Below are 24,171 nucleotides of genomic sequence, written 5' to 3'. Positions count from 1 at the left end.
ACTTTTAAGGAAACTTTTGGAACATGTTTAAGTTGCTTAAGTCTGAACTGATGAAGTATCTGACACCAACATCACGTTCTGCCTCTCTGCAGACCTGACCACCGAACAGGAATAAATGTTGGGTTTGCCTCAGTGTTGGCTATTGACCCAGTAATTCTTATTTGATTCTTAGTCACCCAAAAATTCTTATTTGATCTGTCTCCTACAGGTCATCTCCAGTTTCCACCCCAAAAACGCTTTTCCCAAGCTTGTCTCTGGCCTTTGCCATCTCTCTCCAGAGATCATTGCTACCGAGCAATGTAGCAAAGTGCAGCACTTCAATTGTTATGCCCTTTTCATCTTTTGATTCATCATCCTGTTTGACTTTCAGCTTTATTTCCTCTGTCTAACACAATGGATCATTGTCAGGTCTGTCAGTGCACAGCTGGCCCTCAGTTCTAATCTTTGTGCATTTTAACTATCAATTCCTCCAAATTCATCCAGTCCTTTTCAAGAACCAATTTCTTCTACAGGATCAAAGACTGACTTGCAGGTTTATGCACCAGTAAGTCTCCAAATCATAGTTTTTCATCACTTAGCTATGATTCCTTTCTGGACAAGTAAGAGCACAAGGGAGGCCAACACAGGAGAGGCAGAGGAATTGTCAGTACTCAGAAAAGCTACCGCCCCAAAAGCTGAAGTTCTTGAAGTGATTCCTTTTCCAATAGGATACAATACAACCAAAAGAATTTCCAGTATTTATCCATGTTAAACAGTAATATATCTCACTGCTATGTTTGTATAACATGCAATGAAAAACCTGGGGGGAATGTGTGTTTAAACCCATCTATCCCAAAAATACCTATGACTTCATAGCTGTCTGCCAAAAGAAATCCACTTATAGGATGGCAAAAAGTTGTTTATGTTCTTCTTCAGAATACCTTTAGCTTAATTGCAATCCACTGAAGTAGCAAAGTCCACTGAACCCTACCTAGAAAGGCCAGAATCTATGAAGGATTTTCAAACCTTGATCTTCAAGGCTCAGTACAGAAGCTAGTCACAGAAACAGCAAAATAGAAAAACATCTGCTTTTGACAAGCATATGTGAACACTTCACTTAAGCAGAGCAACAGTGAGAGGGATGCAGAGCCCCAGCTTCAGCTGCAGTGCAGATCGCATCAGAGAAGAATCATGTTCATTCACTCTGCAAACCAGATGTCTCACACACGAGTATGAGTGCCAACAGCTGAACTGAAATGCACAATGCTCACAATCAGGAACTGAGATCACCTGGAAATGTTACGGATGAAGCAAGCCTTCAGGGAATTTTTATGGAAACTCCAGACATACAGGAAGCAAAAGCTTGTTCAAGATTTATAACAGAAACTTCAGTAGAACTTAATAAAGTGAGTAAAGGTGTTTTTGAAATTATATCAAAGAATAAAATCATGCTTATTTTTAACATGGCTTCTGATCTATCTTTTATTTGGACTAAAATCCTACATATTACATTTTGTTATAGTTCAGGTTTTGTTTCATTGTTATTCCTAGATCTGTATGTGGACAATGATACAGTAACTCGGTAACATACAGTAAAAAGGTGGCACCTGAAAATGAGGCTCCTTGAGTATTCCAACCAATTCTGCAACATTTTCATCCTTATTTACTAAGGGACTGATGTCTTCAAGAATTTCATTCACCAGCTCCAGGTTGTTGTCACTGACAGCCTCAAGTTTAGAGTCTTCCAGTCGCTCGTGAGCCTATGAGATTAAACACATGAGACTATAATGTAAATAAATTTTGAGTGGTTCAAATCTATAAACTTTTCAAGTAATTTCTCAGTGCAATCTTCAGCAGAAAAGCCAGAAAAATTATATATAGGATAACCTGATTTAACTGCTGAAGGATTTTGCATGCTGAACTACAGGACCCAATAAACTCTATAAGCAGCACATACCAGAGAGGATTGTTAAATTCCTATCTCTTCTATGCTACACACACCAAGCACCGCTCTGTCAACACTACAGCACCTCAGGACCTTTCCTGCTTTGGAATCCTGGACAAGTACACCTTCTAGAAGAAGGACAGAAAAGGAACTATGGGATCTTTTCAGAATCTGCAAGAAAAACATTTACCTCAGACTCCTTCCATTCAAACACCTTTTGAACAGCACATTCTACCCGCTAAAATCTGCCTAACTGAAGGAAATGCTAAAGAAAAGTTGGAGTCAAAGGCAGCTAGCAGTATCCCTGGCTGCATTAAAAGTGTTACTAGAAGACTGAGTGTTACTCAGCACTAGTGAGGCCACACCTGGAATACTCTGGACATTCTGGAAAGAGCTCACTGAAGGGCCACAAATATGATGAAGGGTCTGGAGCACCTCACATTTGAGGAAAGGCTGATCAAACTGGGACTGTTCTGCCTGGAAAAGTGAAAACTCAGGGAAATCTCATCAACATGTATAAAAGGTACACTATGCAAAGAGGACAGGGACAGCCTGTTTCCAGTGGTGACTGGTGACAGGACAGCAGGCAGTGGGCATAAAATGAAACTTAGGAAGCTCTGTCTGAACATCAGAAACACTTTTTCCAGAGTGAGGGTGACTAAGCACTGGCACAGGTTGCCCAGAGAAGATGGGAGTTTCCCTTCTTGGAGATACTCGAAAGTTGTCTGGATGTGGACCTGGGCAACCATCTCCAGGTGGCCCTGCTTGAGTAGGGAGAGCTGGACCAAATGCCTTCCATTCGGCCTTGCAGCCTCAACCATCCTGTGATTCTTTGATAACATTTCATCTATTTCTAGAGCTATTCCTGCAGACATAATAATTTCCTGAACTCTGCAGATACTGAAATTCATTGAAAGGTAGGTGCTTTGAGCAGGAAGAGAAGCATCTTTGAATGCTTAATTTATTTATTACAGACAGTGCTCTATCAGAGAATTAGGGAATAAGTGGAGGCCAAAAATAACTCAAGATTCTCAATTATAAGTTATTTTCAACTGTAGCAACAAGAAATTACAAAGGACCAATTACTTTGGCATATAAAAAACAAATACATAATAGGTATAATTCAGAGTCATCTATATATATTTCCCACAGATACAATTTGAAGCTATGCGAGCACTTCTGCTCTCTTATTACTGCTTTAAAACAGACAATAAAAAAAAATTTGCTAAAAGCAGAGAACTTTGCTTCCTGAAATCATCTGTGTATTAAATTGTACTTCATATCTATAAAATGCTATTTCTGCAGGCCTGATGGCCAAACTCTGGAAAGGTTAACTTAACATGAAGGCATTTCAAACATTCTCCAACACCAACACACACAAACCAAATGACTGATTACAAAGTTATAGGAAGCTCAGCACCTACACACATTCTCCTTTATAAGGGAATGCCATTTTGTACAGAATACATACAGTAAACAATATCCTTCTTTTAAAGTTTACTTCTTTTACAGCAAGTAAAAACCAATCTAGTGATTTTTAAACACAACCCAACTGCAAAACCTTTGTAAGATTAGAGAATATGGGTTACCTTTTTTCTGACTCACTGTTTTCAAAAAACCACCACTAACACTGAGTGATATAATCTAAATAGAAATATCCTCACCCTTCACTCCAAAATCAAGGCCATGTATATACTGGGGAACATAAAGTTTTATCAGTGAACAATGTCTGATCCTGTAATACATTGAGGGGCAACAGGATATGGAATGGTATGAATAAGTTAAAAAAAAAAATAGGAATACCTAACTTGGATATTGCTTTTTTTTTTTTTTTTTATTTCAACAGAACATTTCAGAAATATTGATACTGAATTTAGCCTTTCTGTGCATTCAGTATATATCATGCCTGTCAAATGTTCAACTAGTAAGGCTTTCACCTCCAACAATCTGACATCCTACATACTGGACTAAACACTTATAGATTACTCCCAAGATGTTTCCTTGGCCTCGGTTGGGCATTCACCTGGTCTCCTGTAGGCTGTGCTGCAATGCTAAAAGCAGTAGTGTGACAGCAGAAAGAAGATAAAGTTTTGAGGTTTGAAAGAATAGTTAACAATCCAGGAGAAGAGAAATTTGATACCATAGTTTAGTAGCAAAACTGAGGAGAATTCATGCTTGTTCCAAGTTCAACAGTTATTTTCCAAAAAGACTAGTTAGGATGAACACAAGCATCAGCAAAAGAAAGATAGGGAGTTGGGGTTGTTAAGTCTGGAAAAGAGAATACTCTGGGAAGACCTTATAGCAGTCTTTCAATATTTAAAGGGGGGCTTACAAGAAAGGCAGGAACAAACTTTTAGTAGGCCTTTAGCAACAGGACAGGGCATAATGATTTTAAACTAAAAGAGGGTAGATTGAGACTTGATATAAGGAAGAGAAGTTTTAGGATGGGTGTGGTAAAACACTGCAAAATAGGCTGCCCAAAAAGGTTGTAAACTCTCCATCCCTAGAAACAATCAAGGTCAGGCTGGACAGGGCCCTGAGCAACCTGATCTAGTTGAAGATATCCCTGCTCATTGCAAGGGGGTTAGACAAGGTGACATTTAAAGGCCACTGCCAACCAAAACTACTCTATGATTCTATAAACATCAGTGAAAGGAAAAAACATTTTGCAATGATAACAGTTGGTTCCCCTTTCCTCTACCACCTAATGAAAAGTGGAAAGGTTCAGTAAAAGAACCCTATCCCCAAAAAATCTGTAATTTCTACCTTACTGCCTTTTTTCTATACAGGAAAAGTGTGAAATGAATGTAACCCAGTTTTAAAAGATCAGCCAAACTGCACTGCAAAATACTATGAACTAACTACTATACTTATTGTTTGCCTTCATTTATTTAAGGACCAAAAGGAGAAAATAAGTTTGTACAGCTTGTGGCACACGTGCCCAAGTTTCTTATTGTCCTTTTTGGCGTACTTTACATAACAATTAGTCTTAATAAGTGGCTGATAAAGGAAAATGAAAAAGCTTTTGCATTTCTGGCCTGCTTTGAAATTATCCTGCTTAAATAACGTAAGCATCTCAGAGAACTGAGATGACTGAGAACTGAGAACCAGCTCCCCTAATAGAAAAGCAAGTTTATGTATTTTTAGGGACAAATATGTGAATTACATACGCTTCACCAAATGTGTTTTGATCTTATCCTTATTTAGCACTGCTCGTTAAGACTGAGGATTTTTCCAAAATAATTACAAAGAAAATATGAGTGCAGTCACACCATGTGAACACAATTAAAACCTTTAAGCATTCTAGATAAAGCATGTGTACAGTTAAGAATCTGTTTCCACTACAAGCACTTTTTTTTTACATCTGCTAGTCATTAAATTCCACCTAATTGTTATTGGTCATTAAAGCACAAATTCTTTATAAGAAAAAAAGGCTTTGCAGTGAACGTTTTCTTCATGATAAGTATTAAAGATGACTTATGCAGCAGATACTTAAAAGTTGTTTCCATTGCCAGTAAAAAAATGCTTTTACTCACTCTAGTAAATTTAGGACACAAATCTTTCTCTCTGCAGTCATCTCACCAGTAGATAAGACACTTCCATTACTTCTAAGTTTATTACTATGCCATGTCTTCAACTTAAAACCAATTTTTTTAACCGCTAAACAGAAGTAAATTCTTATATGAATTCTCATGAGAAACTTTCCTTTCCAGATTTTTATACTGAACAAAATCCCTGGACAACAATCCTTTAGCTCTACAGAGGATTTCATACCTGCCTAGAGGGCACTGCTTTCAGATGTCTATTCCTATTAAAGAGACAGCTCTATTTAAGTTAACTGGGTTTTCCTCATGAAAAGAGCTTATTTTTATGAAGTAAGATTAAGAACACATATAAGTGATGTACAGTATTTGACTGCATTTCCTACTGGTAAGACAAGCTAAAAATATTTATAAGGCTTTCCTGTTTCATCTTCCCCAACAACAAGCTACATTTTAATTAAAGAGTCCAAAGATTTTTTTTGCAAATATCACCTTACATATTTAAAATTGATAGTTACCACCCATACATAAAAGATTTTCATAATCCAAGAACAAAAACTTAGGATAATCCATGTTTTAGAGACCTGACAATCAAAGATAAAATCATTCATCTGAGATCCAGGAAAAGGCACGGAGCAAATATTTTCCTGGCATATCAGAAAGTAGTTTTGAGCTAAGATGAAAAGAAAACATTTTTATGCCATCAGATAATGAAGGTGACTGCTCTCACTTTTCATCTCTGGCAAAACCACTAAAAGTCCGAAGGCATATGGGTTATGCATACAACAGTGGTTACAAGACTACATTAAAATCAAATGCTTCTAATTTCAAATATTATGACTTTTTCTTCATAAATAATGTAACCACATTGTATCTGTAGTCTCTGAATTTTTCATCTTCCTCTAAATTGTTCTATACAACTATTAACCAGCATGCACAGAAATTACACCAGCTCTTCACCTTCAAGCTGGCCTTCAAGTCTTTTAATAAGATGAACCAACAACATGTTGTGGATACCTCAATCCACATTCAATGTTCACATAATAATGTAAGAGTTAAAACATTTCCAGATTCTACTCAAAGAAGCAAATTTAAATACCTTAGCAAGTGATCTTACGATAGGGTTTTCCATAATTCCTTTAAGAAAAATCAGGTCTATTTCTTCAGCGCCTGTCGATGTCGGCAGATCAGTAAGGTTGTCTAAGACCTGCTGCATGGCTGCTGACAAAACAAAAACAAAAAGTAAATACTGACCAAAACAGGCTTCCATAAGGAGCAAAAGCTCTGGGAAACACCATAACATTCATTTTAAAGATGTTAAGCAGTCAAATACATCTACTGAGAGCAAGGGGACAGAACAGAAAAAGAACTTTTTTTTGTGTGTCTTTGAAAAATTAAATAAAGGTTGCATCCAACTGAATCCAGGCCCAGCACATTCCTTCCAAGATTTGCTACTAAGGATTGAAAGAACAAACAAGTATAAACTATGTATAAGGTATGCATAATCTTCCAAATACAATAAAAGCAACTAATTCAGTACTCTTTTTATTTCATATATTTCCGAAGAAGTTTTCAGCCCTCATACATACAGCAACCCACAAGTTTTACAATGCTTGTAGAGGCAGATTCGCTATTGTAAAAATGAACATATAGTTCCAAACCAATTTTTTTAAACCAAAAATTTGCTTTCAAGGCAGCTCTTACTGTGGGAACACTTGTGTCCACCCCAGCAGTCCTTTACAGCCAGTCCTGGCCCACTGCACTCTGGCACTAAGTGCACACGGTGCAGATGCTAACACCAGCATGGTCCTGTAACACATTGCAATGGGAAGTACACCCTACAATGAGAAATGCATCGTGCCTGCTCGGTACCCTCAGACTTGCTGAGAGAACCACTTTTGGCTGAGTGTCAACAATGCTGCCCAAAGAAATGTCAGAAAATGCCACCATCCCAGCTGTCTGGTCCTCTGAAGTCATCGAGGTGAGTTAAGAGAAATTGTTCTTGCTCTTAACTTTACTCTTTTAAACTCCTGCCAAGCTATACATGCATGTTCAAATAGACACACAGAGGTGTACTAACAAAATCTCCTGTTGAGATCCTCAACAAGCTCAGAAGCCTTGGAATAACCACTGTGTTCTGCAAAGCTCTGCATGTTGCAGAGTAGTATATATCAAGAGAATTAGAAAAGCCTATATGCCCCTTCTCCCACACAGGAATTTACCCTTACATTTCCTCACTGCTTTATAATGAAAGCTGTTATGAAACTGCACAGTAACAGAACAAACTGCATTTCTCAACACCTACTTTCTGATTCCAATTCTTCCTAGAAAATTCCATCTGAAGAAAAAAATTTCTGACCATTCTTTCTGTTAAGTGGAACTGACTTTTCAACAAGCAAATCAACTCATGTGCGACATTTTAACTACAGTAGTGCATGTCAAAAGACCTGTATTATGTTAAATGTTTTAACAACATTATTTGTTTCAAGAAAAGTGAATTTTCTGTGAAACCATGAGTAGGACAGAAAATAACACTTTATGTTTTCAGATTTTGAAGCAGCATTATTTCTACTTTGTAACAGACAAAATCCTGTCAGCAACCACACATTACATAGTCAAAAAATTATCTTGCAAACAGTCCACAACTTCCCCAGACTAGCTATGTCCTACATCCTGACTAGTTCAGCTGCAGACGCAACTGCCTTCCTCACATTTTCTCAATTCCCAGTTTCTGGCTCGTGACTTTTAATGCAGTCACGCAAGCTGTACTGTCTGCAGAAGTGGGCAGATATTTCTGGCCAATTTAAGTCATAGATGCTGCATAATAATGCAAGTGTTAGAATAATAAGCTTTCTTTACATTTTTAACAGTTATGTAAATTCTTTTTAAGAGATTTGAGGTTAGCACTTTTGCTCCTACAAATAATCAGAGAAAATGCAAAGCTTCCTTGAAGCCAAAGTATGCATCTCAACTACTAGCTGCAATTCCAGCACTTGATGGTGACAAAAACATCTATAATAAACACTTTCTTCATATTATCTCCATGACATTATCTTGTTTCTTACTTAAGCCTTTCAGAATTCTGCCTTAGATCAAATTAAAAAATATAGTCCGTACATAAAAACTTTACCATCAAAAATAAAATGTTAACAGCAATGTTAAGCTTCAGAGGAATGTCTTCATGGAAGTAATCAGGGTATTTTCAAATTAGTATTTTATTTAATAAAGGTTTCACAAACATCTACCATCAGAACTACTTAAGTTATTTCAGCATTCCTAGAAAACAGCAACCAGCTTTATCAACATGCAGAGTTCAAAAAATTCACAAAGGCAGACTTGCATTCCAGGTCATCAAAACCAAAACCAGCTGTTCTCAGAAACAGCTTCCTACAGTTGTGTGTTGGTTGCCTTCTCTCATGGCACAGCCATTATGGCAAGAGCTTTCTTAGCTATAAATAGTGTTGTCTCAATATTAGAAAGCAAACCAAAAAGGCAGGATAAGGCACCTTTACTCGTGCTGTATTGTTTATGTTTGAAAACAATATGAGGCTCAATATTGTCTCAGTGTAGATAGTTCCCCATCTTAAAGGGAAGATCTTTGTAAGTAGTTGAATAAAAAATAATACCTTTAAGCACCCCTTTAATTTAATCAGTTACAATGTTAAGCAAAGAAATTTTAGCATGAGAGAAAGGTTAAGCTTCAACAGTCTTTGCACTTGTTACCTAGGACATGGTAGGCAGAGGAACATTTATATGCTTTACCATGTTTCACTGCTTTACACTCACCTGGCAAAAAATTCACAACATGATCAAATGTTATTTGCCAAAAAAAAATCATCAAGAGCATATTCCAACAGGAATTATATCTGCTGGTTTATTTAAAAAGACCAGACCACAAATATATGGATTCTTTTTTTGATAGACTAGACAAAACATTTTAATCTCAGTGTTTTATGTGTATTATACAAGTCATGGGCCACTTTCGAATATAGTTCCTGTTTAATGTGAAAAGCTGGTATTTGTTCACCTGTGAAAATAACTTTGAAAGTCTAGGCAATATACTGACTACATATGCCTTAGATATTCGTACATGTACTTTCAAAAAATTGATTTATCTAAAGACTAAGGGCAGAGGTAGGAGGAGGGGAAGATACTTTGGGAAATGTATTATGGAACCTCTTCTTCTGTATCTATTCAAGAGGCTTTCATTTACTCATTTCTAGGGAAGAAATATTCTATTTGACAACAAACAACAGGAGATGCTTTGTTTCCAGGTTTAATTATAATGATCTTTCAGAATAATGTAGATTCACATGGAATTTCAAGTAGCACTCATTTAAACAATTTCACTTTTTTCTTTCCAGGGATAAAGCCACCTTATCACTTTTAAAAAAGCATCTTATCTTATTCCTGAGCAGCAGGAATGAAAGCTGAAGATGAAAGTACTTATGTAGGAAAGTTTTGCTTAAAAGATCAGCTCCTACCAAGCAAGAAACAGATGGAACTGAGGAGTTTTGAGACTACCAAATCTAAATATCCCATCAAGAATTGCCTTTTGAGCCGCACATCTCTTTTGTGGTGAATCTGCCCTTGAAATGTTGATAGAAGTTACTCACTGGGGGGAAGAAAGCCCTGTAGAACTTATATTCAAGTCAGGCATACTGAAGAACTAAGGACTACATGAACAAACTGCATAAAGGAGGTTGTCAGAAGTGCTTCTTATTATTGGGTACTTATTGGGTACTTTGGTATACAATAAAGAGGAAATGTGTGCTTTTCCTTCCGAGGAAAACTAATTGGGTCTCTCTTCCCTCTCTTGTCCCATCTTTTACAGGAAAATAATAAGAATATACTGACTTGGAGAGCTCTACCATTCACCTCCCTCTCTCTGAAGACAAGCCTGTTTGTATATTCAATGACCCATCTGAGAAGAACTTTAAACTCTCATCACAACACATAAGGATTTGTTTTTGAGAGGACACCATGAGACAGGCATAGCTGACTCCAATGGTTAACAAAACCAGCTAGGAACATACACATATTACAAAAAACTCACTGACAACAGCCTCCAGACACACCAGGAGGAACCGGGTAGCAGAAGCACTCTGAGTTGAGGCGAGGTGCTGAAATACAGGGATTCTTAGGAAAGGGTGACAACAGAACTGAGTCTGAGCTGGGACTCCTAAGAGAAAATGAGATTACAACTCCAGCCCCCGGCTTTCGTGACAGGGAATACACACAGAATTAATTTCCACAGTCAATTTTCAAAGAACATCTTCATAACTGCAGCAAGTTTAAAGCCTCAAGCAAGACTCAGCAGAAACACACTGGTCTGCTGTGTACATGCACTGAACAATTTATTCTTACTGTACATATGACCCCACATTCAGGGAAACTAGTTTGTCATTTGAACCCCATTTCAAAAAGGGAAAAGGGGCAAAGAGATTTTAATTGATCTCTATGGCAAACAGCATGCATCCTGAGGCATGGGAATACAGAAAACCCACTTCCTAATGCAAAATTTACTAACCAGAATTAAATCCTCCTAATTCCCACAGAGCTCTTCAGACAACCAAAGGATGTTTCAAAGGTTTAATCTACACATTGTACCTTACAATAGTAAGTTCAGATCAAACAGACGTAAAAGATACCCTGATAACTCCTTTCTTCTTGTAATTGTAAGAAAAAGGCAGGTTTTCACCAAGACCTCAGCTGTGATTCTTCTACCAAATTTGATTTTTATTCTTTCTTTCAGTACCTAATTCTTGTCTACATTAATTCTATGTAGAGGAAAGAGGAAGCATATATTTAAATAAATTTTCCAGATTTGCAGACAGAAGAAAAATGTGTCACTCACTGGGGAAAATTAAAGCTTTTCAGAGTGAATACCTTGCACAATTTTTTTTAGCTCAGCTTCATTTTATTAGTCTCCAAGCTTACAAAATAACAGGAATGAAAAGAAAATTATGTATAATATATTTAGATAAACATGCATATTTATTTCCACATGGCCTACTCATCTGGATAGAAAGTTATAATAAATACCTCAAGGACTACTGGAGAGGCAGGTACTCCACACAAAATCTAGAAAGTTAGATTAAAATCTTGTCACATACATAAACTTCAGAAATAGTTTCTTGTGTGATTTAAGACCTTTTCAAGAGGGATATATTGAAGTTTCACAAGACACACAATAAGCTCAGACATTAATCTTCAAAAGAAGATTAATTCTTAACTTTGCTAGCCCTTAACCAATGACAACTCTGTAACTTTTCCCCATTTGTGTTTAAGGTTTTTAAATAATGATCATTATGCTTAAATAAAATGCAAAGGAAAAAAAAAGTTATTTTGTCTTACTACTGGTAGAGTTTCAGAAGACATATTTTCAGATTAAAGTCTCTGGGGAAGCACTATGCAGTGAGCACATACAACATTATGTTTGCTATGTTTTCACAGCCAGCAGCTGCATGCACTGAGCAGGATCACTCTCAGCAAGAGCTCCAGAGCAGCGAGTGCTACAGGAGTGGTGGAGCTCTGCAGTTCCGTCCTGCTCTCCCCTACAAATCAGTCACCTACACCACACACGCTGCTGACTGCAGCAGGGTGCAATGACACTCGGGCCTTCAAACGCCCTCCCACACACCTTGCACCTCCTATTTGACAGACACTGCCAAGCAGGCTGCCCTGGACAGCCACCTTAACTCAGACATTCCTGGGCAGCATTCCATTGTAACATCACTCAGGCACCTCTTCTAAACAGGACCCCTTCCTCAGGCAGCAAACACAGCAGATCTCATCTAAAAAGACAGTAAGATTGATTAATGAAGAAAGCTGTTGTCTGAATTTCTGCACACTGAAAAGAAATAACATAAGTGTTTAGAAAAGTTTATTAATTTTTTTTACTTCATTTTCTCCAAGTCTACTGGCAAGCCAAAATGGAGCTATTTTAACATACCTATAAATAGAAGCTCAAGCAGTCCCTACTCTTATCAAACCTGGCTCAACTATATCTTTCATGCCCATTTTTCATGACTGTGAAGGTCACAAAAGCTATAGGGAAGAGCCAACAACCCTTTCCCAGCTTGAACACTGCAGACATACTTCTTTCAGGCTGCGAAGATTGTCTAAAAAAAGACGAAGCACAAATTTTCTGATGAACAGATGGACCTCACAGCTGCATCTTTTGGAAAAAATAAAAGCACTATTTAAAAGTAATTTCAGCAAAGATAAAAAAGGAACAAAACATCAAAACACCAAAACCAGCAGAATTAAAAGCTTAAGTCTTATTTAAATACATATATCATGACCAACAACAAGATATTGAGGACAGACACACTAAAATCTAGTTTTAAGGAAATTATGTCAGACTTCTCTTTCTTAAAGGATTTCCAAGAAAAATATTTTATAAAGTACAAAGGCAATTAACTTCATGCTCACTAAGCTTGATGCTTTGAAGATAAACCTATATAAGTGTTAGGTATTACTAAGTTTTCTGACCTTTTTTAATTAGAGAAAGAATGATGCAAGCTTCAGGCACAGAAATTATTAGCTGAGGAAAGACACACATGCACACAACAGACAAGAATACAGAAAAAAAAAATCTTCAAGCACCATATAGTACAAACCAGAGCATGTACAAGCAAGTAAACTAGAAGTTTTTTAAAAGGCCAAATTTTATTTTTTTTTCTGCTTTTACTTTTTATCTATTAGGAAAGGCTATTAGGAAAGTATAGATTGATATCATGTAAAGACTACTGTACTTTAAATTAATACTAGGACATACCCCAGGAGAAATTTCAATTTTGGTGAAGAAAAACTCTACTACCCTTAGTTCTTGAACTACCTTAGCAGTTCAGGTACTGGAGAATATATTTGAACAGATTTTTAAAAGAAGGCAAAACATTTAGTGGATAGGCAGTCTAAGATACTACTTTGTACTTAAAAGTTATAGGAGAATTCAACAAAGTTTCAGAACGTATCCTGCAGTCCACTCAAGTTATACAACAGGCTCAGCTTATTGCACACATCCATCATTCTCCCTGGTACTTTGCAAACAGCAGCTGGATGAAGAAACTTACATTCTCTGCAGTACCTCTGGTAATTAATGCCAGATTTTATTAAGTCTAAAATGCCAGCAAAAGAGATACAACAACCTAAGTACAGCTTTTGAAGTATTGCTTTCTCTAATGTGCACTCTTCCAAATGAATCAAAAGCTTTGTATCTGCATTTCTGCCACAGTACTCAGTATTATTTATCTGTTGCAGTAGGACAGAGCCTGAAGAAAGCAGGACTGAAAAAATGCTAACATAAGTAAAGACGACAGTTATATAGCAAGGAAGAAGTTATGTGTAACAAACAAACAAACCCAAACAAATGTACCACTTTTCTTGGTGAAACACTTGAGGGGAAGCCATGCAGAACCATCTATCGTTTTATCCCATTCACAAATTCAGCCTAAGGGTAGCTGGAAATCAATTAAGATTTCTTCCTCAATTAGATCTCTTCTTCACACAAGTAAAAAAATTAGACCTGAAGAGAAAATAATGAACACCCTTCCAAAGGGATAGCAGACTTCCACTCCAGGAACATGCTTTCATCTTGTTGCTGGTCTCCAATCAACACTGTCACAGTGGATAAGGCAAGCTGCATGTTGTGCCCCACTTCTGAGACCAGGCACCCCAGCAGCAACTGGCCCAAGCTTGGCCATCAGCATCTTTTTCCAACCATTTGCACTTTGATCTAGGAACACAGGATAGGCATTTTTTCAAAGAAAGCTAAAATTCACAAGGTTTCTAACGTACTCTACTGTCAGTGTAAATGAAATGGTTCAGAACATTAGCTACAGAGCTGTTCTGTAGTGTACTTTGTGCACGTCTACAAAAAAGACAAGGTACTTTAAATAAACAAAATTAGATACTCCACTGTGTAGCAAAGCAACAACACTGCACCTCCAGAGATCTGCAATGAATCTTATTACCAGAGATGATGTTGGTTTCACTGCAGTTTGCATCCCAGGGGTGTCTGCATCCTTGTGTCTGAAGGCACCTGATCACTCAACAGAGTATCAGGAGGATATAATTAAAAACAATCCGCACTTTGGATATCTGGGCATTTCCTTAATCTTGGTTAATAGAAAGTCTAGATTAAACAATTCTTTCTGCTCCCTGTTCTTAATTCAATTTTTTTTCTTTTTTTTTTTTCTTTTTCATCTAGAAAACCATGTCTCAGTTTTCATTACTGTAACTAAAAGAGGGCAATTTTCTGCCCTTCAGAAGGCTTCCCCTCTCTTATATCAACTGGGAAAGAAGCAAGCCTGCTGTAACTGCCCTGTACGTCTTCCAGTCTGCACCTTTTTTCAATATAGACAGTCAGAAGTGTGGAAAATATATCGGATGAGAGTCTCGTGAGTGCCTTGCACGACACCATTAATACTTCCCTCTCTAGTGATAGGGAGAGATAATGAGATCTATTTTGACCTTCTTACAGTTACGTCATACTGTCAGCTCAATCTACTGGTCTGTCACAAAACAGTACAAAGGCACACTTTAAACATCACTCTCCTCCAAAATTAAAAACTGTAACTGAACAAAATGTCCTCTTTCTTCAGTGAAAATACTACATATATATTTTGTCCCACTGCTGTTACTCTAGGTTTCAAATTAGTTTTTGGCACTTTGTTTTTGGTCCATTTTGCTTTAAGTGAAAATGCTTACAAAGGAAATGCTCCAGAAACCACATATCATTCAGATACTACTGTTGCTTTTAACACTACTTCCTTTTACAGCTTCAAGCGTAGGAGACACTGAGGAATTCTAACAAATATGAATTTTATAATGAAGAGTTTTGATATTAAGCAAAGTAACACTGTGTCATAATGCATTCTCAGAGTTATTTTATAACAACAGCAGAATGCTTTTTTAAATGAAAGCATCCAAACTCAGCACTTTCAAAATCTGATTCTCCATTATGATGCAGCCACTTAAAAAACTACATCACTGCCCTTTTACCAGTCACACCCATATGTTAACATTTCATGCATGCACTGTTTCAGGCCTCTGCTACTGTGAAGTATTTATTGAATTATCCCTTCCAAACTAATACACTGGAGTATTTAAATTAGAGCTGTACCAGTGCAGGTGTAAAAATATTTTTGAGGTTCCACTATGGATGCTACACAAGCATTTGAAAATCGCTCAATAAAATTATATGCAGAAAACGGAAAAGCAAGACAGTTTTTTGGAGCACAAAATAAGTTAAAGCACTTTATAAGATATTTAGACTATGTCAACATATTTTTTAATAAAAAAGGAAAAAGATATTTAATTACACTATTATTATATCTAGCCCATTTTTCTATCAAAAGGAGAAGACCCACCATGAAACGCTTCCAAAGGGAAGTGTTCACTTAATTTCACTCAATTTTCTACTGCATCCCATCCCAGCCTGAAGATAAAAAATTTAGGGCAGGAGTGAATCCGCAAACAGGAGTCAATCTGCAAAATTTATAAAATTTAAATGAAATTATCTCTGTCCCAGGACCTCAGTTTTCAATTTTACATGATCACCTAGTACGTTTTCCAAAACTTTCACCTGAAGTTCATCCCTAAACTCTAATGTTTCCACTTCCACTAAACTAATCTCTCTCATGCACACACCACCATTTCTGCCCAAACAAACTTATTAGGAAGCAGTAAAAGCAATTCACTAAATTAATGATGATCTAGTTCAGGGTGACTTGCAACAGAAAAATAAAAAAAAAGTTTACTTCACTACCTTTGTCATATGACACAGTTCTTGCTTATATTAAGGACAGAGCTAAAGCTCTACCCACAAAGAAAATTTCCAAAACACAGCTGAAATGTTAGTAGTGATACAGTGGATAGAAAATGGCTTTTTCAAATTTCTTTGCCAAATAACACAGCTATCTTTCTAAATAGTGAAAAATACCACATAAAACTTCTGTGTTTTAATAAAGAAATGGCAAAACATGGCACGTTAAAGGCTTACTTGACCTTCAGGAATGCTCAAAATACATCTCTGTCACTCCCCTAGTGAAGAGACTCCAATTCTAAACCTTTCTTTTCAATTCAATGCGATTTACACAATTGCCTATTCATTACCCTCAACAATTCTGTTCCTTTAGTCCTTTGAAGGCTATGTTCAAGAACCCTGGAAAAGGAATAAAAAGATCAGCTTGACTCTTGTATTTTGAAGGGAAATCAAAAACTTCACGGAGTAAGTCACACTGCCCTTAGTCATATGTTTTACCTCCTGGACTACTTCCCCACCTTATGCTATCAGGATTTATTCATGATTGCAAATGTTTAATGAAAAGTGGGAAACCTAATTTCAATTTAAGAATATCTAGGCACAATAACATCAGGAAAAATTTATTTCTAGTGGTGTTGGGGCAGCTTGGATTAAGAACAACATGTTTTTAAGGAAACTGCCACTTCGAATGCTCTCTGAATATTTGCCACCTTCACTTTAAAGTCAATTTCCAAGTTACTGCTGTAAACCTGAATGACAGTGTTCTGTGTTGCATAAGGTGGGCACAGGCAGTCAAACAGTAAAGGATATCTTCAAAACTGTATGTGATGCATACTGACTGAAATTTTCTACTCCATTTCCTCAGAATACCAAGTTGGGTTTCATTAAGTTTTGCTAAAAACTTTGAATGTTCAGTCATATAGCCCACCACTCCAACTGAAGCAAAACCAGAGAGCTTTTAACTAAATTTTGCACATTTTTCAGTTCAAATGGTTTGGTTTTTTTTGTTTGTTTTTTTTTGGTTTTTTTTTTTTTTTTTTTTTTTTTTTGTTGGGGGAGGGATTGGTTGGTCGTTTTTTTCTTTTTTTCAAAAGAAGCACTGGCAAACGCAAAGACAGCTGAACTTTTCTTCTTGAACAGTTCACACCACTGCAAAACTCAGTGAAGAATAGTATCTGTCAAGGCTTTTCATCATTTTCTGAGACAGGCAAATTGCTGTAAATCTGAAAGATTTGAAACGACAACTTTTACTATATGACATCATCTCTTTTATAATGGCTTCTCTTGTAAAAATAAGACCATGATGGAACTTGGCTTTTTGACTGCATCGGAGCCATGAAAAAGCCTACAGAGGGGAAAAAAAAAAAGTTGTAAGATAATGTTTTTCTCAACTTCAAATTGCAATTGCTGTTTTTTAAATGCAGTTCATACACAGCCTCATACACTAACTCTCTTCAAATCTCTTTATGCTGAGACAATAAAAGCCACATTATCTTAGTTTCCACTCAAGTTCTTTGTTCTGTTGTTTCCCACACTTCTTAGGGGTCTCAGAGAAAGGGGTTGGAAGAAGAGAGGAGGGTACTAGTACAGACAAGTACTAGTACAACCCTTGTTGGGTTTTGACTACAGAACCTCTCAGATCTGCGCAAATTTTAAGGCCCAATCACCTGGGTAGCAACAGCCAGAACCACTTCTAATGCCATCCACAGAAAAGGAGAGGATTTCCAAAATAGCCTACTGAAGTTCTCCCATGTACAATCAGAAATGGTAGGTTAAGGATCATGAGTCCCTGGCCCCAGTCTTGGAATTTCACCACAATATATAAATAATAATTCCATGTTACAGCTTTTACCCAAAAAGGTTTTATGAAGTCCCAGGTCCTGACCTGGAAAAAAGTAATTGCTTTGCCACCCACCTTCAGCGTGGCAGTTGAGAGGACTGTCTTATCACACCAAATGAGTTCTCAGAACAGTCAGTCCCATCAACAGTTGTTTCTGCTTATCTTACTCCCCACTGAATTCCTCTTTCCCAGAAGAGTACTGGGGCTGAGAACAATATAAAAAGAGAGCAATATAACATGTAACCTCCTACAGATAAATTGGTTCTTTGGACACAACTAGTTTTAAAATTGTGGAAATATTCAACATTAAATTACCTTCAAGTTACCAAGAAAACTTGAAAGGGCTAAGATGTCTTTTTACATAACTTTCTGGGTGTTACAAGGTCAAAACCACATTGTTGCTAGTACTTATGAATGTCATTAAAAAAAAAAACAAGTCCTATCTCAACAGACAGGTTACACATTACACAAGGTCCTAAGAAACAGATGGAGTAGTCATTGTCTCCTACAAACTTGACACTTAAGTGAAATGGCCCCATTCTTCCTCAGGATTTTGAAAGGTCTGAAACAACATAGTCTAGGAATGCATTTTCAGAAGTATAAATTACTATTTGCAGAAAGGAAATCAACCTGTTTACTTATTTTTTTGAATAATCATCTCTATTTCTTTCACTTTTCATTACACTTTTCTTGAAGATGTGCCTAACACCCAAATGGAATTTTGATTCTGTTTCAACTTCTCAGAAACCCTGTCTATTAACATAAGCCCCCAGAAGACCTGCACACATTCCACTTGTCATGCGGTAGAAGAAAAGTCCTAGACTCAGGACAGAACCTGGTTGACTGTCTCTACTCAAAGAGCAGATACTTTTAAGCAGCCCTGGCTTGCACTTCCCTAAGTCAATAGATCCTGATTCCTCAGCTACATGCATCCTATGAATCAGCTACGCATGTGTACAAAGTTGTGAAGACTGCTGGACTGCAAGGACACATGCAGGACTTTAGCTTTCTTTTTGATCCAGTTGGGAAAGGAAAATAGCTTGAAGAAACAGATCTAATAAAGTAAACCACATGCAGGTAGACTCCCAAACACCTGTCCCTGGACAGATCCAGATAGTTTGCACATTGAGAGACCCTTTAGAAACATCAGATCATCTGTTGGAATACTGTTTGTAACAAACCTCAGCAGTACTAACACCATATTGCTTGGAAAGGGACTGTTGGAGTCCAGGACATCCCTCTGGCTGCCCTGGCTGTCTCAAGACCCTGGCAGGGGTCTTGGAGACCTCGGCAAGAAGTCAAAACCAGCTGTAGCTTCAATTTTAGCCCGTGGAAAACTGCCAACTCTGGATGAGGAATTACAAAGCCACAAGGGTTTTAGTAGTGTGATATTTGAACTAACACAGGGTGGAAAAGTAGAATTTTGGGATTTTTAGAATGGGGTTCAAGGGCGTACAAGATGGAGGAATTTGGGCGTGTCCTAGCCGTCTTCTCCTTCATCTTGTCCTCCGTGTCTTGGTGTGATGGTGACACTTTTCTATTGGTTTATGGTAGAGATTCACAGTCTAACATAAGTGATAGGAATTGGTAATAAATTGTAAACATAGCACACGTAGTTTTGTGTATATAAGGTGGGAGCCGCCCAAGGCCCGGAGGCAAATGGCCATGGCTTCCTTGGTAGGCAGAACTCAGCAGGTCAGAGAAAGAATGTTATAGATAAGAAGAAATAAACAACCTTGAAAACGCAATCGGACGCATTCAAGGCTCCTTCTTTGGCTGCGGCGGGCTAGGGAAGCAAAGACTCTTTACGATCTCGGGCTCACCCTGACCATCAGAGCCCCGAGAAATCTACACAGGACCTTTCTATCTTCATTAACATCCTTTTCATAAATCAAGCTTACTGATGGCACCGAGTATTGCACTACAGTAACTTGCCATAGTTATAGCAATCCCATTTGATCCAGTAAGAAGGAATTTGTGTTCAATGACTGAAGCATTTGAAACATGAAAGAAGCTTTCTCAGCTGCAGAAAATCTGGCAGAGATTCTGTTTTTCCAAAGACAGCGTCAGGATTTAAATGCCACATCACTTCGCAGTGTAAGTTTTCAGACCGAGACAAGCCAACTTTCACACAGAAGGAATCAACACTTGTTTTTTAATACCAGAGAGACTGTTTTGAATGAGCTCCTGCCAGTAGTTCAAAAAAGAAGCCAAGTCTCCGTATTGAAAAAATCTTTTCACAAATTAATTACCATGCCTCTGTCCAGAACAATGGACATCAAGAGCTATGAAGGATAAAGATTCAATCAGGCATGCATTACGTTGGCTCAACATAGGATTAAATTATGGCTGAAAGGGTAGAGAATTAAATAGTCTCATGATAATTTTTTGATACACACTCTAAGTACTTGAAATTCACTATACAGTTACATAAATTTCACATGTGCTCAAAACTGTGATCTTCCTGTGCTTAATAAATGAATTGTTCGCATGTCAAACAAGTTGAAACAGAGGACACCAAGACGACCTGCAATTTCCTGATCTCGTGTGCCATCCAGAAACTTAAACATGAACAGAAAAACATTCTCATCCATGCTAAATACCAGCAGAATACTGCAGAACTCTTCCCCTAAAGGATTTTTTGCGAAGACTTACACTGTTCATTAGTTTTCCTAATTCTTTAAATAAATTCCATCACTCTGCAGGCAGTTCTTGTTCCAGAGAGATACCCTGAACCTGAACAGGTATCTTTTTGTGAGAAAGGAACACTTACACAGTGCTTTATGAGCACACATCAGATCTCTCATTTTAAATTATCAGAAAGACTATCTTAAGTTCAAGACTTAATAAAATGAATAAATCAGTATAGTAATTCTACCAGTCTTGCTCTTCAGTTCTGGGGCTTTCCAAGAACAGGTGGATACAGATTTTTCCGTATGACAGGTAACAGAAAAACAATGCAAAGACTGATGAAATTAGAAGTTTATAGCACAGCACAAATCTGCTTCATGCAGCAGAGCTGCAAGACTCCACCATAAATTTGAAGCATGGAAATATCACTGCAACTGCATCCCAGTCATTCTTGCTTCACCAATCTTTTACTTGAATCTACTGTGCTAACAGCAGAGCAAAGCCATACAATTCAGAGTGTCTGACTTTCGAGATTCCATACAAGACACATACATAACACAGCAGCATCCCAAACATATTCACAGACACAGCACTTCCAACACCATGTAAAATTAATCCTCTATAAAAACTCGCTGACTTTAATCCTCTGAAGACTTTTGTTGGATTATATTTCAGGAGGGATAGAAAATATATTTCAATGAGTTTAATCACCACCAAGATGCAGAAATTCAAGATCATCTTAGTGTCAGATTATCTCTCACAGGTTTTTTGCAGTCATCGTACCAGCCATCAGAACACAGGTCTGTACACATACCCCGACATCAGAGTTCAAATCATTTAGCCAAATACCCTACCATACAGAGAGAAGCTAGTCATCTCTCCAAAACAGACATACAAGTAAAACTTCGTTTGAGAGCTCAAAGTCCTGAATACCTATTTAATAGTGAATTATTTGAAAATGTATCTAATAAAAGGGAAAAAATGGCTGGAAAGTAGGCAACACATTAAAATGAACTTAGAAAAACTAGATACAGCAAGGAGTGGCGCAGTAGGAAAAACAAAAAAAATGTGAAATGTCTTATATATTCCAGCTAATGGCCCAGGAAACCACACCTCATCTGTCATTTTTGTACACAGTCTAGCACTACCACATGGTGCTTACACCCTGTTGGAAGGGATAGTGTTTAAATGGAACTGTCACCTGCTCCACCTGTCTTCATGTACACAGACTGGCACTTCTGCCTGGAAGATGACAAGATGCTTCTTCACTGATGTGAAAGAGAGGGAGGTTCCCAATGCTGAGTCCCTCACTGTGCTCCTCTTTCAGCCTGCTGCCTTTAAAAAAGTTTGTTAGACAATATTCCAGAGAAGTAGAATTTGCAAAAATATTACTGAAAAGGATTTAAGTGTAAGTTTAGCTGCAAGCAGGTAACCAGCCCCAGTGAATTCCAAGTTAAGGCATCAGTTAAAGTTGGTTTGGGAATTATGTCAAAAAAAAAAAAAAGAATAAAAAGGAAGTGACCTACTTGAATGAAAGATTCATTCAGAGGTTTATATGTTCAGATCCCCTCAAAACAGGCTGACAAGAGGTATTTGCATATATTTCCTTAAGTACAACTGTGAAATGCCACACAGTACAACTCTTGATTAATCCATTAGGTTCATACAGACTCAAGATTTTTCCACTATCTTTCTATTCACTGCCTATTTCTGTTCACACAAAAATACTCCTTCTGTTTCCTAAGTATACCCAAATGGTCAAGAATCAGAGTAGATACTAAAACCAAAATGGCAGCTTAGCTGCAAAAAAAGATTAAGTAGCTTGAATAAAAGCAGCCTGTGCTATAGAGATTCAGAGATCTTTCTAACATGTTTAAATTCCAATTTAAAATAGGATGGCCAAGATCCCAAGAGTCTTCTTATGATTCTTCACTTCTTTTGCCTTTCTTCATCCTTTTAATTCACTCAGATGCTGCCATTGAATTCTAAAAACTACATAACAGAAGCTTTAGCAGGATTCTAATTTTGGTCACAGATAACTAAGTAGAGCAATTCTAGATAATATTAGCTGAGATTTATGATGCATTCAACATCTTCAGATGCACAAGAGTATTTTTGGGCATCACTTGGAAAGACAATATTCAATGTACAGCTGGTAAATTTTACTCTTTTTTCCCTCCTATTTCTATACAAAAAGCATATTCATGCTGCACTTCCTAAATTTTGTTTTCCAAAGGATCTATTTCTTCAGCAAGACAAAACACAAGTCTGGTCAAGCCTCACTTTCAACGTATCAAAACAATCAAGTTATAGCTGGTTTTGAGAGTAGAAGTTAGATAAACCTTTGTCACTTCTCTGAGCAAGATGTACCAATAATTAGAGGAAGACCTGCCCTCTTGGTGGAACTTGGGATAAGAAAGTTCAGTACATTTTTTCTGAACTCCACATATGTTGTGTTATATCTTTTCCATTTCTGTTGCATTATTACTTAACTAAATAAAAAACCTCTCACATAATTATTTGTTTTACCTACCACTATCAAAATCTCTTCTCCAAAGAAGAAAGAGCACTTATAAAAGCCTAGATCAAGTTCTTGGTAATGGAACTGTTCTTATTTTTATACGCTTCCCAATTTCTGTCAAGACTGAGAGCTTCCACATTCCAGTCAGGCCAAACTAGGAGTTTGTCAATGATTACACTTCCTATTAAAAGATAATAAGAAAGTCAGCTTGAAAAAGTATTTTTCAAAGCTTTCTAGAGAACTGTATTGGGACATTATTTCGTTATTGCCGCTTTAACCAATGAAAGGATCGAACACGTGACTTTTACTAATGAGTAAGAAGATGATAGACTGGAAAGTAAAGGGGAAAGAGCTCTTTACATCTCTCTGAATCCTTGACACCACATTTCCAGCAGGTTGTAGAAACTATTTCTATAACACTAAGCCTTTAGTCTGTATGGAAATCACTACTTGGATTCTAAGATCTTATATCAAGATGATTTCACTTGAAAACACATCTCCAGTTCAATACTAACACAGGATGATCTAGAACACCTGACTCCATTCCTCTGCCTTACATCACAAGACTGAACCTAGAAGCTTTAAAGCCATTGCTTATTGCTGTAAAACTGGAAGTGTTTTCCAAGTGATACCAAATCTTAAAAAACTGCTAGCTACCTGTAGGATGACTGAAGTGAGTGAGGAAAAGATGAGCCAGCTGCTTCAGCTTGTTCCCAATTCTGCATATAGATACAGGACAATGTGAAGGGGGGACGTTAGGAAGGATGTTTTTTAATCACAGCAATTGAGACAGTGATGTTTCCTTATTATCTATGCATTTCCACAGATCAGTTGAACATGCTTCCAGGCACAGGATACCATACTGTCAGACTAACTTGAAAGAGCATTTCTATTGCTAATTGAGAAGTCTTCCCTTTAGCTTCAGACGACCACCTTTTATCA

The 24,171-nt window shown here is 37.3% G+C and overlaps 1 protein-coding gene across 4 annotated transcripts in view; it reads right to left on the bottom strand.

The window, feature by feature from the left end:
• The window catches only part of PALS2 (protein associated with LIN7 2, MAGUK p55 family member), a 60,003-nt gene that overhangs the window by 24,963 nt on the left and 10,869 nt on the right, over nucleotides 1–24,171 (bottom strand). For 2 of the 4 annotated variants that reach the window (XM_053941911.1, XM_053941885.1), the window contains exons 2-3: nucleotides 6,566–6,687; nucleotides 1,587–1,739 (exon numbers count right to left, since the gene is read on the bottom strand). In XM_053941911.1, the coding sequence (XP_053797886.1) occupies nucleotides 1,587–1,739; nucleotides 6,566–6,682 (270 nt within the window). In that variant the 5' untranslated portion in view covers nucleotides 6,683–6,687. The remainder of the gene's footprint in view (nucleotides 1–1,586; nucleotides 1,740–6,565; nucleotides 6,688–24,171) is intronic. The other 2 variants (XM_053941903.1, XM_053941894.1) reach the window with 1 other exon arrangement.

This window comes from Vidua chalybeata, chromosome 1, assembly GCF_026979565.1.
Source record: "Vidua chalybeata isolate OUT-0048 chromosome 1, bVidCha1 merged haplotype, whole genome shotgun sequence".
NCBI classification, from domain to species: domain Eukaryota; kingdom Metazoa; phylum Chordata; class Aves; order Passeriformes; family Viduidae; genus Vidua; species Vidua chalybeata.
The sequence above is the reverse complement of the archived record's forward strand: the minus strand, read 5'-3'. Positions and strand labels throughout refer to the sequence as shown.